This window comes from Eretmochelys imbricata, chromosome 8 (assembly GCF_965152235.1).
Source record: "Eretmochelys imbricata isolate rEreImb1 chromosome 8, rEreImb1.hap1, whole genome shotgun sequence".
Classification (NCBI taxonomy): Eukaryota; Metazoa; Chordata; order Testudines; family Cheloniidae; genus Eretmochelys; species Eretmochelys imbricata.
The window spans coordinates 72,744,040-72,757,537 of NC_135579.1; the positions used below are offsets into that span (position 1 = coordinate 72,744,040).

The following is a 13,498-nucleotide window of genomic DNA, read 5'->3' on the forward strand; positions in this document are numbered from 1 at the left end:
ACTTTAAACATGTATAGTGTGTACCTTCTAAAAATGAAACCTACATCTATCTCTGAATCTGTGAAGAATATGTAGTAAGGTTATAACAACTAACAAGAATGCACTTTTATGTAGAAATCCATGATTAAATAGAGTCTTCCTGACTAGTGATTTAAATCAAATCCACCCTGGTAAATACATCATCTGAAGAGGCTCTTGATACATTACAAGGAAAAAAAATATGGGCCATGAGAGATCAGCTGCACAGGATGTGTCCTATATGTCTTTCTCCCAGAGGACAGAAGCGATTTCCTTCTGCACAAAGTACAAGCTGGTCTCCATACTGCAAGAAAAGGTTAAAGGACTGGAGACCAAAGTATCGACCCTGCACTGCATCGGAGAAAATAAAGACTTCCTGGAGAGAAGTCAAGATTTGATACTGCAAACACAGTATGCCCAAGAATCGGCGACAGCAGTGCAGGGGGGACTGAAGAACAGGGAAGAAAACTGCCAGTGTGTGACCTCCAGTAGAAGAATGAGAGCCAGTATACCCCCAACACATATAGAGGAAAAACAACTGCTTTTAGGCTCTCTGCACAGGTACTACTGTTGAGAATGCCTTGGAAGAGTCATCTGAGGGAAGGCTCCAGGAGACCGCATTGACCAGAAGGCATGGGATGCATTGTCATAGGGACGGGAGTTCCGTGACCACCAACCTCAAGAGGAGGAGAAGAGTCGGGGTGGTCAGGGACTCCCTCCTAAGCGGGAGAGTCATCTATCTGTCGTCTGAGACCAGGAATCCTGAGAAGTGTGCTGCCTGCCTGGAACTAGAATTCAGGATGTGACAGAGAGTTTTCTGAGATTCATCAAGCCCTCAGACCTCTACCCCTTCCACTTATCCACATGGGCACCAACAATACTGCCAAGACTGACCTTGAGTGGATCACTACATGACTCTGGGAAGAAGGATACAAGAGTTTGGGATGCAAGTGGTGTTCTCATCCATCCTCCCTCCGGAAGGAAAAGGCCTGGGCAGGGACCGTCAAATCATGAATGTAAATGCATGGCTATGCATGGTAATGGTGAGAAGGTTTTCGTTTCTTTGACAGTAAGCTGATGTTCCAGGAAAGAGGATTACTGTACTAGGATGAGCTCCATCTACCAAACACTGAGAAGAGCATCTTTGGACATTGTCTGGCTAACCCAATAAGGAGAGCTTGAAATTAGGTCTGATGACAAAAAACTGGACAATTCACATCTAAGCTCAATTAATGAAGTCAAGGGGAAGGGGCTAAATTCTGGAGAAGGGACTAGAAACCACAACTGCATTAAAAAGGCAAGAAGAAAAGCAACAGGACAGTCTTCAAAATATCTTCAATGTCTGTATACCAATACAAGGAGTATGGGGAATAAGCAGGATGAACTGGAAGTCATGGTATATGTAGAAAATTAGGACTTAATTGGCATTACAGAGACTTGGTGGGACAACTCCCATGACTGGAGTACCAGCACTGAGGGATATAGCTTTTCCCAGAAGGATAGGAATAGGAAAAATGGAGGTGGTGTTGCACTGTACGTCAAGAATGCATAAACTTGCTTTAAGGTCCAAGAGGAAGTGAGCTGCAGACCTACTGAGAGTCTCTGGGTGAGGACAGAAAAGGAAAAGAACAGTAGCGATGTTATGGTGGGGGTTTATTATAGACCACCAAATCAAGAGAAGGAAGTGGACGAGGCATCCTACAAGCAGGCAACAAAATCAGCTGAGATGAGCTAGTATTAATGGGGGATTTTAACTTTCCTGATATCTGTTAGAAGACTATTACAGCAAAACACAGTATGTCCTGCAAGTTTTTAGCATGTATAGGGAACAACTTTCTGATTTGAAAATGTTAAAGAAACAGTGAGGAAATCATCCATTTTGGATCTGGTGTTGACCAACAGGGATGAATCAGTTGCGAACATGAAGGTGGTCAGGAATTTGGAAGGAAGTGATCAGGATTTCATAGAATTCAAGATCCTAAGGAAAGGAGGACATGAGAACAGCAAAACTGGATTTCAGAAAGGCAGATTTCAACCAACTCAGAGAAATGATAGCCAAGGTGCCATGGAAAGACCAATTAGGAAGAAAAGGAGTCAAAAGGGGCTGACAATTCCTACAAGATATTAGTGGCTCAATATCAAGCTATTCCTATGCAGAGGAAAGATAAGAAGAGCCACAGGAGGCCAATATGGCCACACCAGGAACCTTTTAGCTATGGAAAAACCAAAAGGGATACATACAGGAAACGGAAGGAGGCGCATGTCACCAAGGAAGTATACATGGGAATAGCGCGAACATACAGGAACAAAATCAGAAAAGCCAAGGCAAAGACTGAGTTATAGCCGGCAAGAAATGAGAGAGACAACAAGAAGGAGATCTACAGATAAGTCACACAATAAAAGAAAGATCATGAATGGCGTGGGCCTGCTGCTCAATGGAGGTGGTGAGCTGGTAACAGAAGATTACAGGAAGGCAGAGCTGCTCAATGCCTACTTTGTTTCAGTCTTCTCACAATAACTTTGTTCGTTGTCCAGTCACGTTATCATTGCCAATAAAGGGGAAGGGATGCAGATAAGGATAAGTAAACAATACGTCAGATCTTCTGACTAATCTGAATGAACGCAAGTCAGCAGGGCCTGATGCGGTTCAGTTCAGGATGCTGAAGAAATCTCGAAGCCACTGACAAAATTCGCAAACTCATGGATGACAGGAGAGGTCCTGGAAGACGGGAGAAGCACTAACACAATGCCCATCTTTAAAAAGGGGGAGAAAGGAGGAGCTGGGGTCAGTCAGCCTGACCTCAATACCTGGGAAGCTACTAGAGCAATGTATAAAACATTCAATTTGTATAACCCTGCGTGGATACAAAAAGGTGTATCTGCATCTGATCCGCAAAAATTGTCCGTGGATAGCTGGGGACTTGAGGGCTCTAAACAGCTCCACAGGTGACTGTGCAGCAATGACACAGGACTGTGTCAAGCCCGCAACCGCCCATCCCAGCACCACTTCTCCCCAGAGACCTCCTGCCCTGCCACAGGCTCCGCCCCTGCCGTACCTGCTGTGGGCAGGGAGGCTACAATTCTATGTAGTGCTGCCCTCCCCATGGGGGGGAGGGCTCGGAGACCCTCACGCAGTTGCGGATACTCTAATGCACGCAGCTATAGCCGCCTGCTCATTTAAAGAACAACCACAGCTTCAAAATAGCACTTGGCTCACGGCTCACTCCCTTCTGGGAGTTGTAGTTTACCTCCTCTTTCCAAGCAAGCTGGCGACTACAACTCCCAGAATGCCCAGCCTGCTGCTGCATGATTCAGAGAGCCAAGCTGGAGCCTGCAGACTGGGTGACAGCCGCTCCATTTGGGTGAGTCTGTGCTGAGAGCCCTGTGCAGATAAAAGAATTTGTATCTGCATCCAAGCTGTGATGCGCAAAAATGGTCTGCCAATATCCACAGATACAAAGCAGACAGACGTAAATTTGCGGGGCTCTCTTAATTTGTAGATACCCGGTAGATGAAGGGGTAATCACTAGCAGCCAATATGAATTTACTAAGAACAAATCATGCCAAACTAATTTGATTTCCTTCTTTGACAGTGTAACTGGTTTGGTGGAGAGGAGGAATGCAGTGGACATAATATACATGGACTTTAGCAAGGCTTTTGACACAGTTCCACATAACATTCTGGTAAGTAAGCTGGAAAAATGCAAACTCAGTGAAACTACCATTAAGCAGAAACATAACTGGTTAAATGACCTGGATGTAGGAATAAAGGGCATACTGATCAAATTTGCAGACGACACAAAGCTGGGAGCAGGAGAGTTGCAAACACTTTGGAGGATAGAGCTAAAATTCAAAGGGATCTTAATAAATTGGAGAACTGGGCTATAAACAACAACATTAAATTCAACAAAGCCAAATGTAAGGTGCTACACTTCGGGAAGAAAAACTAAATGCACAAATACCGAATGGGGGATAACTGGCTTGGCAGCAACACTGCTGAACAGGATCTGGGAGCTGTGGTGGATCACCACCTCAACATGAATCAACAGTACGATGCTGTTGCAAAAAGAAGCAAATGCAATTTTAGGTTGCATTACCAGAGGCATAGTATGCAAGTCACAGGAGGTGATAGTACCATTCTATTCAGCACTGGTTAAGCCTCAGCTGGAGTACTGTGTCCAATTTTGGTCACCAATGTATAGAAAGGACATGGAGAAACTGGGAAGATCCAGAGACATATGACAAAGATATATCAAAGATGATCAAAGGGCTGGAAAGCAAGCCATATGAGCAAAGGCTGAAGGAACTGGGTATGTTTAGCTTGGAAAAGATGAGGCTGAGGTGGGGGGAGGGGGACATGAGAGTATTCTTCAAATATTTGAAAGGCTGCCGTAAAAAAGATAAGAGAAAAACTTAGGACAAGAGGCAATGGGTTCAAATTACAGCACAGCAGATGTAGATTAAATCTCAGGAAAAACTTCCTAACTGTAAGAACAGTAGGTCAATGGAACAGACTGCCAATGGAGCTTGTGAAAGCTCCTTCACTGGAGGTTTTCAAAAGGAGGTTGGATAGCCACCTGTCTTGGATAGTTTCGACTCAACAAATCCTGTATCTGGGCAGCAGATTAGACTAGATGACCTTGCGAGCCCCTTCTAACCTTATGATTTATGATTCCATGACATGTTCAATGAGATCCTGCAAGCCCGCTGCATTGGACCATGAGCACAGGGCCTGGAGGATGAACATTGCAGATAGTCTAGAGAAGGAAAGACTGGTAAAGGAGAAAGGCCCAGGAGTCCCAGCAGGAAAAAGGAGAGGGAGATGTACCAGAATATAATAGGGCTTCTCAGGCAGCAAACACAGATCCTACAGACTCTGGTGGACCTGTGGGTTCAACAACCCCGAGTTCGCCTCCCTCTGCAGCCCATTGAAAACTCAATATTGGGATCTCCCTATACCCCTCTCTTCCTCCCCCACCAACATTCCACATGGCATCAAAGATCAATGCACTCTCCCTACCACTCCGCCATGGGAGTCATTAAAGACAACACAACTTCACATACACAGACTTGCAAAAGCCCTGGTAGATATATGGGGTAGCTGAAATGGATATCAATGTTCTTTCTCTTCGAAAGTTCGTCCTATTAATTTAGAAAGTTTTATTAAAATTTTCAATGTATGTGTTTTAAAATCGCAGGGGTTCTTTTGCACTGATTTTGTTACATAATACAATTCTATTATTTGGAACATAATTCATCTTTATTAATTCACAACATATGCTGCTGAGTGCTCAGCAGTTCAGAAAGCAACCAATTACCTGTTACTGCACTGTATCATACAACTCAGAGGATCAGTCACAAACCAGAATAATAGGTGAGCTGACAATGTTACATTCCTATGTAGAGTAATCACCACACAATTCCTACCAGGCCACAAAAGAGCGGGGCCAGATAGAGCATACAACACCCCCACACATTACTGCACTCACAGTTAAAATTGCCTTTCAAAGCCTCCCTGAGCTGTACAGCTTCATGTTCACCTCTTCTAATAGCCCTGTTCAAATTCAGCAGACAGCCACTCCACCTCTGCCCTCCATCCCGGCAGAAACTTTTCCCCTTTTGCTTCACACATATTATGCAGCAGGCAGCTATAAACATTGGGATATTTTTCTCCCTGAGGTCCAATCTTGTGAGTAGGCAAAGCCAGCGACCCTTCAAATGACCAAATGCACAGTCAACTGTCACAATACCTGCTGAGCCAGTAGTTGAATCGTTCTTGGTGCTGTCAAGGTGACCGGTCTATGGCTTCATGAGCCAGGGGAGCAAGGGGCGGCATTTCAATATTGCCAGTGGCAATATGTCAGAAAGGAAAAATAATCCATGCTTGTAGCTTTCTGAACAGTCCTGCGTTCTTAAAGATGTGTCATGCACCTTCCCGGACCCAACACTGATGTCGGTGAAGCGTCTCGACTAATCCACCTATGCTTGCATAACCATAGAAAAGTAGCCCTTTCTATTGATGTACTCAATGGCAACATGGTCTGGTGCCAAAATAGGGATATGCATGCCATCTATTGTTCCACCAGAGTTCAGAACCCCACAGCTGCAAAGCCATCCAGTATGTCCTGCAAATTGCAGAGTCACAATCCTGCACAGCATGAGGCATTTCAAGGCTCTGTACACTCGCATGACAACAGCCCCCGCGGTGGATTTCCTGACTCCAAATTGATTTCAGACAGGTAACAATCTGGTGTCCCAAGTTTCCACACTTGTGAGCACCACTCACTTCTCCGCTGTCAGTGCAGGTCTCATTTTGGTGTCCTGTGCTGAAGGGCTGGGGTAAGCTCCCTACACAGATCCAGGCACATGGCCTTGTATATCCAAAAGTTCTGCAGCCACTGCTCATCATCCCAAACCTGCATTACGATGCGATCCCACCAGTCAGTCAGTGCTTGTTTCTCAGGTCCAGAAGTGGTGTTCCGCCATCTCCATCTGTTCCATGCATACCGCCAACAACATTCAATTGATTCTTGCTATGTCCCATGACAATCTGTCCTTCAAGGAATCGTTATGCCCCCCACACCGCCATTCAGGTCTTCTTGCGGCTATGCAAATACTACAGGATCGTGAACCCTGTGCTTTAAGTGCTCCTGACAATAGTACAGAATTGTGCAGGCTTCATGCTTCTGTCTAAGATGGCAGACAACAAGGAGGGACAAGCGGGTTTGTGGGATTTTGAAAAAAAGACACGAAAATTATGGGATACAGATACAATTATGGGATGGAGACAGTTGCAAACTGGGACATTGACCCATGCTCCCAGTCACCGCATGCGACTCATTTTGGCCCCATCATGCATTGCCAAAACTCCCCAAAAATTAGCGAGCTGGATAGTGTCGAGTTGCACAGTGAGATTGCCTACCCATTGTGCACTGTACTCTGCATTGACACAAGTACTCCTAGTGAATACACGCACTGCCAGCACAAGGAGTCAAGTATGCACGTGCACAAGCGATGTGCTAACTACGGCAGCTGTATGCTGATGTAACTCAAGTCAACATAAATTTGTAGTGTAAACATAGCTTTAGTCTGGCTCACTTATAAGAACATAAGAATGGCCATATTGGATCAGACCAATTGTCTATCTAGCCCAGTATCCTGTCTTCTGACAGTGGTGAATGCCTGCTTCAAAAGGAATGAACAGAACAGGGCAATTATAGAGTGATTCATCCCATGTCATCCAGTTTGTGGCAGTCAGAGGCTTAAGGAGACCCAGAGAATGGGGTTGCGTCCCTGACCATATCGGCAAATAGCCTGTTAGGGGTCTATCCTCTATGAACTTATCTAATTCTTTTTTGAAGCCAGTTATACTTTTGGCCTTTACAACATCCCCTGGCAACAAATTCCAAAGGCTGACTGTGTGTTGTGTGAAGAATTACTTACTTTTGTTTGTTTTAAAACTGCTGCCTATCAATTTCATTGGGTGACCCCTGGTTCTTGTGTTCTGTGAAGGGGTAAATAAAACTTCCTTATTCACTTTCTCTACACCATTCATGATTTTATAGTCTTAAAAAAGAGGCAACTAAGATCTAACAGTGCCATTCTTTCTAATCTTTCCTCATATGAAAGCTGTTCCATACCCCAATCATTTTTGTTGTCCTTCTCTGTCTTTTCCATTTCTAAGATACCTTTTTCAAGATGGGGCGATCAGAACTGTACACAATAGCTGTGGGCATACCATGGATTTATATAGTGGCATTATATTTATTTATTATCTATCCCTTTCATAATGGTGCTTAAAGTTGTTAGCTTTTTTGACTGCCGTTGCACATTAAGCTGATGTTTTCAGAGAACTAATCACAATGACTCCAAGAGCTCTTTCTTGAGTGGTAACAGCTAAATTTAGGCCGCATCATTTTGTATGTTTAGTTGGGATTATGTTTTCCAATACGTATTACTTTGCATTTATCAACACTGAATTTCATTGGCCATTTTGTTGCCCAATCTCCCAGTTTTGTGAGATCCCTTTGTAACTCTTCGCAATCTGCTTTCGACTTAACTATTTTAAGTAATTTTATATCATCTGCAAACTTTGCCACCTCACTGTTTACCCCTTTTTCCAGATCATTTACAAATATCTTGACCAGCACTGGTCCCAGTACAGATCTCTCAGGGACACCACTATTTACCTCTCTCCATTCTGAAAACTGACCATTATTCCTATTGGTTTTCCATCTTTCAGCCAGTTTCTGATCCATGAAAGGACCTTCCCTCTTATCCAATGACTGCTTAGTTTGCTTAAGAGCCTTTGGTGGGAGACTTTGTCAAAGACTTTCTGAAAGTCCAAGTACACTATACCCACTGGTTCACCCTTGTCCACATGCTTGTTGACCCCCTCAGAGAATTCTAATACATTGTTGAGGCATGATTTCCCCTTATAAAAGGCATGTTAACTCTTGCCCACCATATCAGGTTCATCTATATTTCTGTTCTTTACTACAGTTTCAACCAATCTGCCTTAAGTTAGGCTTACTGGCTTGTAATTGCTTTCTTCGAAGACTAGCTCTTATTCTGTACTTTCCCTGTCTGTGCAAATAGATGCTTTTTCCCTTTAAAAACACATACCACAAAGTCTATCTTAAAGAAAAGAAGAAGAGGTGCACGCCTCTTTAACACTATTAGGTGCCCATGACTATTTCCCTGTATATAAATTACTCTAGATCTCTGACCTAATTTTTGAGGCTTGTTCTCTAAAGGCTCCTCCCTTTATGACTATTGTAGTTTGCCAATCTTGCTTAAGCTCATGACACTACATCTTCCGCAATCAGATAAACAAAATAAATAGCCCCACTGAAATGTTTACATTTCATAGGCAGATGGATATCAGGGAATTTCACATTTATTTTAAAACACACTTCAGATAAGTGGCCTCAATTTGCTCTGAACATGTCACATCAACAGCTACACTTATCAACATGAACAACAACTTAGAATTCTAAGAATGTGATGGTCTTACAATGAAGGAAAGTGTTGCCTTTAAGTACCCAGGATGTAAAACAAAGGATCCTTTCAAACAATACATGATTAAACAGGAATTATTTCATTACTCATGACTCAGGGCATTCCTAAGAGACTGATATTGAAAGGGGTTAAAGTGCTGAACTTGTGCAGTTCAGTTGTTTCTAGTGCAGCTGAAACTTTATTTTATGGAGTGCTACTTTCAAGAGTCTACTTCATAATGAAAGAATGTTGCTGTGTTCACTCCATAATTCCAAATATGCTCTTCAACAATATACACACTAGAAAACTCTCATCTGTTCAGAAATTGTGCATGTGGCAACATATTTGTCTGTAGAGTTCAAGGCTAGCCCTGTGCCATTGTTCCCTTCATGCTAACTATATTGTTGTCGCATCCAGCTCCCACGAAGTATTGATCCGATTCCTGAATGCAAAATTCATTTCAAGAGTGAAAGAATCAGAGGGCTAACTGAAATTAACTATATGAAAGTTCTTCAGTTACAAGAAGTGTACCAGTGAGGAAATCGGAGTTTGGAGGTAAAAACAAAAAACCCCAGCAAACTTCTGCTCTCAGATCTGCAGCTCAAAACTTCATTCCCATATTCTGCTCCCATTACAGCTATCCAATTCTTGTTGACCTCATTTGCAGTTGTTTGCAGGTAGGGAGAGGGGGAAAAATCAGCTTTTAAGGTCAACATGCAGCAATGAGAACAGAATGTTGCCCAAACATTATTTCTGAGAGAATACATCTGTTGAAATAATCTTTAGAATAAGTATATATCACTATATTAATCTACCACCCACTTGACTGGTCTTGATAATTATAACAGATTCTCTCATTTCTAGTCAGTTTCCAACTTAAAGTTTTCTGTTTATTAAAGCATATTTCGATGACAAAATGTCAGCTGACAATCACTTATTAAAATCTTGCAGTGCACTTCAACTCCACAAATTAACATGTCATATTAACAGGTTGCCAGTTTATCATCAGCTAGATTCACATCCTACCTTCACGCCAACTGCAACATCAGTGACAATGCTGTAAAAAAAAAAAAAAAAAACAAGAAACCTGATTTAACAGTAAGAAACATGCCCGAGTTTTCAATCCACAGATTGACTCTCAAAATAAGTATGATTTCCCCATAAAACTCAACTCTTAATATATTTTAATTAACTTTAGTATTTAAAAACATTGGTGGCTCTGCCTATTAAAATAGCAAAGACCACCCCCTCAAAAGAGGAGAGGGGTCAACAAAAAACAGAACAGGAATGGGAGTGGGCTCAAAGGTTCGGAATAGAAGATATCCAGAAGGCACACTGAAAAGAGAATCCCTGAGAGTGCCCACAGCTACAAAAGGCGTCCATGATGTCAGTGAACACTACCCAAAGGAGCTCTGTCTGGACACAGAACTTAAGAAGTGAGAGGAAACAGGTCCCACAGTCAGAGAGGAAACACATCCATCTAGCCTCCTCCTTCTAGAGTCTGATAGATATCCATTTTGGCCAATGCCGGAAAGTCTGAAGAGGGGGTCTCTGAACTTTGTGGGACAATGGATAGGGTGAGAATAGGAGGATTTAAGGACAGGTGTAGTACGTAAGAGAACCTTTTTGTTCATTCTTTAACAGTGATCCTTACAGAATAGTTCAGGGCAGAAAGTGATTAATACTATTTCTGAACTGAAAATGATGAGCACATTGAAGGCTAGATCCTACAAATGGCACCCTACACTCATGTGGAACAACAGCACAGACATGCTCTTATAAGAACATATGAATGGCCACACTGGGTTGACCAAAGGGCCATCCAGCCCAGTGGCCAATGCCAGGTGCCCCAGAGGGAGTGAACCTAACAGGTAATGATCAAGTGATCTCTCTCCTAGATCCATCTGCAGGATCTAGCCCTGGGTAGGCAGACTATAACAACCCAAAAGAGAATATAGCCAGGATACCCGAATTAACACAAATATCATAAAATGTTAAAAACAAAATGTGGTAAGTACAGCATGCCACTTCCATAGGTTTCAATGTGCGGGTAGCACAAAGGATTAACTTTTTAGACAGGGTTTGTAATACCACCATTATGTTGATAAGCAATCATAAAAAGACTTTAAAATCAAACTACCAATAGCTTATACTTTTATCACACAAACACAAGAGATTGTTTTATTGGTCTCAAAAGAGGGAGGCAAATTAAATGGGAGCAATAAAATGCAGCACAAGTACAAGTGTTTATGCTGACAGTAGCTATAAACACCAGCCACGGTTCCCAGCCCCAATGAAAAGAGGGCCTTGTGTATAACTACCCACCCAAGCTCCCTGCCACGAATGAAGGCCCTTGCTGTCCCATATGGTTGACGCCTGCAAACCATTCCCTACTTGGGCTTTGGCTGCCTGTCTCCAGTATACACAAAGGCATCTTTCTACCTTAAATAATAAAAGCCAGGGGCCTATTAAGCAGCTATTGAAAACAAAAGAGCTTGACATCTGCCTCCTCCTGCCGCTGCTCCTCCTCCTCCTCCTCTCTGGCCAGCTCTAAAAAAAGCAGGGGTCTTGTTCAGAGCGTTTCCCCTAACCCCACAAACGAGGGGAAGGGGATAAGAGAGAGGGGAATGGGGACACCCCCCTCCCACCCCATTTACAGGGCCACAGAATGAACAGGGCGCCAAATAACGGCTCACACAGCCCTGGGTGAGTCAGGAACGGACCCGCCCCAGCCACGCATCTGAGTCCGCGTTATACAGAGGCTCGCCCCCGCCTCCCGCCCCCATCCTCACTGGGCCCCAGTCGGTCTCCAGCTGCCCCACAGGGAGGATCCAGGAGCTAATCCCCATTATTCAGTGGGGTGTGCTGGGAACCCTGCTCCTCCCAGACACCCACGGGCAGGGGAGCGAGCCCCGCTCCGCCCAGCCCCCGACGGGAAGGCAACAATAAACCGGCAGGCGCGGCGGCGGCACCCGCTCCCCCACCGCCCAGTTACTCACCCGTCCATCGCCGAACAAGACAAAGCGCTGGCGAGCAGGGCAGGGAGCCGCGCGGGCAGCGAGAGGAGAGAGGCAACGAGAAAATGGCGGCCGGGCCCCCACGGAAACCGCCGAAGGTTGCCGAGTGCCAGGCTCTGCTCCCCATCAGATTGGGCTCCCTCGTTGTCACTGGGCATGCCCGTGCGATCTGCGCATGCTCAGTAGCAGCAACCCCTCGTCTCCTGCCTGTCTGAGCCAAACTCGTCTCCCCTCGGGGGGCGGGGCATAGCAGGCAAAAGATGCAGGGCGTTTTCCCAGCCTTGCTGCCCACAAGGCCCACCTCACATCTGTCTCCCAGCTCTGCTGACTGGAGGCCCGCTCTTTGGACTTCCCTCAAAGTCTGGCTCCTGTAGCTGGGGAGAGACTTCTCAGCCCTGCTGCCAGGCTGAGTCTGAGAAGAGACACTGGCCAGATCTGATGCAGGGGGATTTGGATTGGATTCCGCAGGCTCCAGCCCTGGTGCCAGGCATCACTTGTTGCAGGAAGAGACTGTCCAAACTTAGTGCCACATCTCCTTCATTTCTGGGGCGGGAGAGAGAGTAGTTAAAGTCTTTCTCCTCTTGTAATGGAAAATTTTGGAGAGGAATTGCCATCAATAGTCCATCTTCTGTAGTATCCTGCCTCTCCAATTTGCCAGTGCAGGGTGCTTCAAAGGCAATCTCATCATGCACCTAATTTTGCAACAGTATTCCAAAGGAGAGGAAAGAAATTCTTCCTGTTTTAAATTGATAACCATTAGCTTATGTCCTGAAACACGAGCAGTGAAAAGGTAGACATGTTATTGCACACAACATAATAATTATTGCAGCTAGTGCAGTTAGTCGTAGATATCAACCACTCTTAAGACACATGATGAACAAAAAAGCAAAAACATCAAGCATGCTATAATATGTTCCCCTCTCCCCCCAAGCAATTAAAGATTGCACACAATGGCTTGTACTTCCCTGTACCAATGTCAAAGCTGACAACAAAAATACTTTAATTGGTATTAAGATGAACATATAATTTAAGGCCTAAATCCTGTATTGTACAATATGCAGGTGGATTAGTGCACATTATGCAATACATGAGAGTCATTAGCGTTATTGGTCAATGATCCTTCTGAAGTCATTGGGACTCCTCAAGGCCACAACAGTCCTGCAATGTTGTACATTGCAGGATTTGGGCCTAAATCTAAAATAAATATATTTACACTACACAGCCATTAAATAGCGTGTTTGGTTTCACAATGTTACAAACTCTCTCTGTTGTAGCATGTCTTGCAATATTTGATGTTTTACTTATATCTAAGGCTCCTGGAGACAGCTGATTATGGGAGAATCTCAGCTTTTGTTTCTTTGAAAAAAATAAGTTTCTAGCCTTTGTAATTATGGAGAAAAACTTAAAAAATGTGAACCAAAGGCTCAAAAACCAGCAGGGAAATAAAAAGAACTCAACATGCA

At 44.0% G+C, this 13,498-nt stretch overlaps 1 protein-coding gene across 5 annotated transcripts in view; it reads right to left on the reverse strand.

The window, feature by feature from the left end:
- Positions 1-12,183, reverse strand: part of PTBP2 (polypyrimidine tract binding protein 2) — an 87,783-nt gene extending 75,600 nt beyond the window's left edge. For 3 of the 5 annotated variants that reach the window (XM_077823481.1, XM_077823479.1, XM_077823478.1), the window contains exons 1-2: positions 12,018-12,146; positions 10,045-10,075 (exon numbers count right to left, since the gene is read on the reverse strand). In XM_077823481.1, coding sequence (XP_077679607.1) covers positions 10,045-10,075; positions 12,018-12,025 — 39 coding nt within the window. In that variant the 5' untranslated portion in view covers positions 12,026-12,146. Of the gene's footprint in view, positions 1-10,044; positions 10,076-12,017 lie in introns of all 5 variants that reach the window. The other 2 variants (XM_077823477.1, XM_077823482.1) reach the window with 2 other exon arrangements.
- Positions 12,184-13,498: the final 1,315 nt, after the last annotated feature.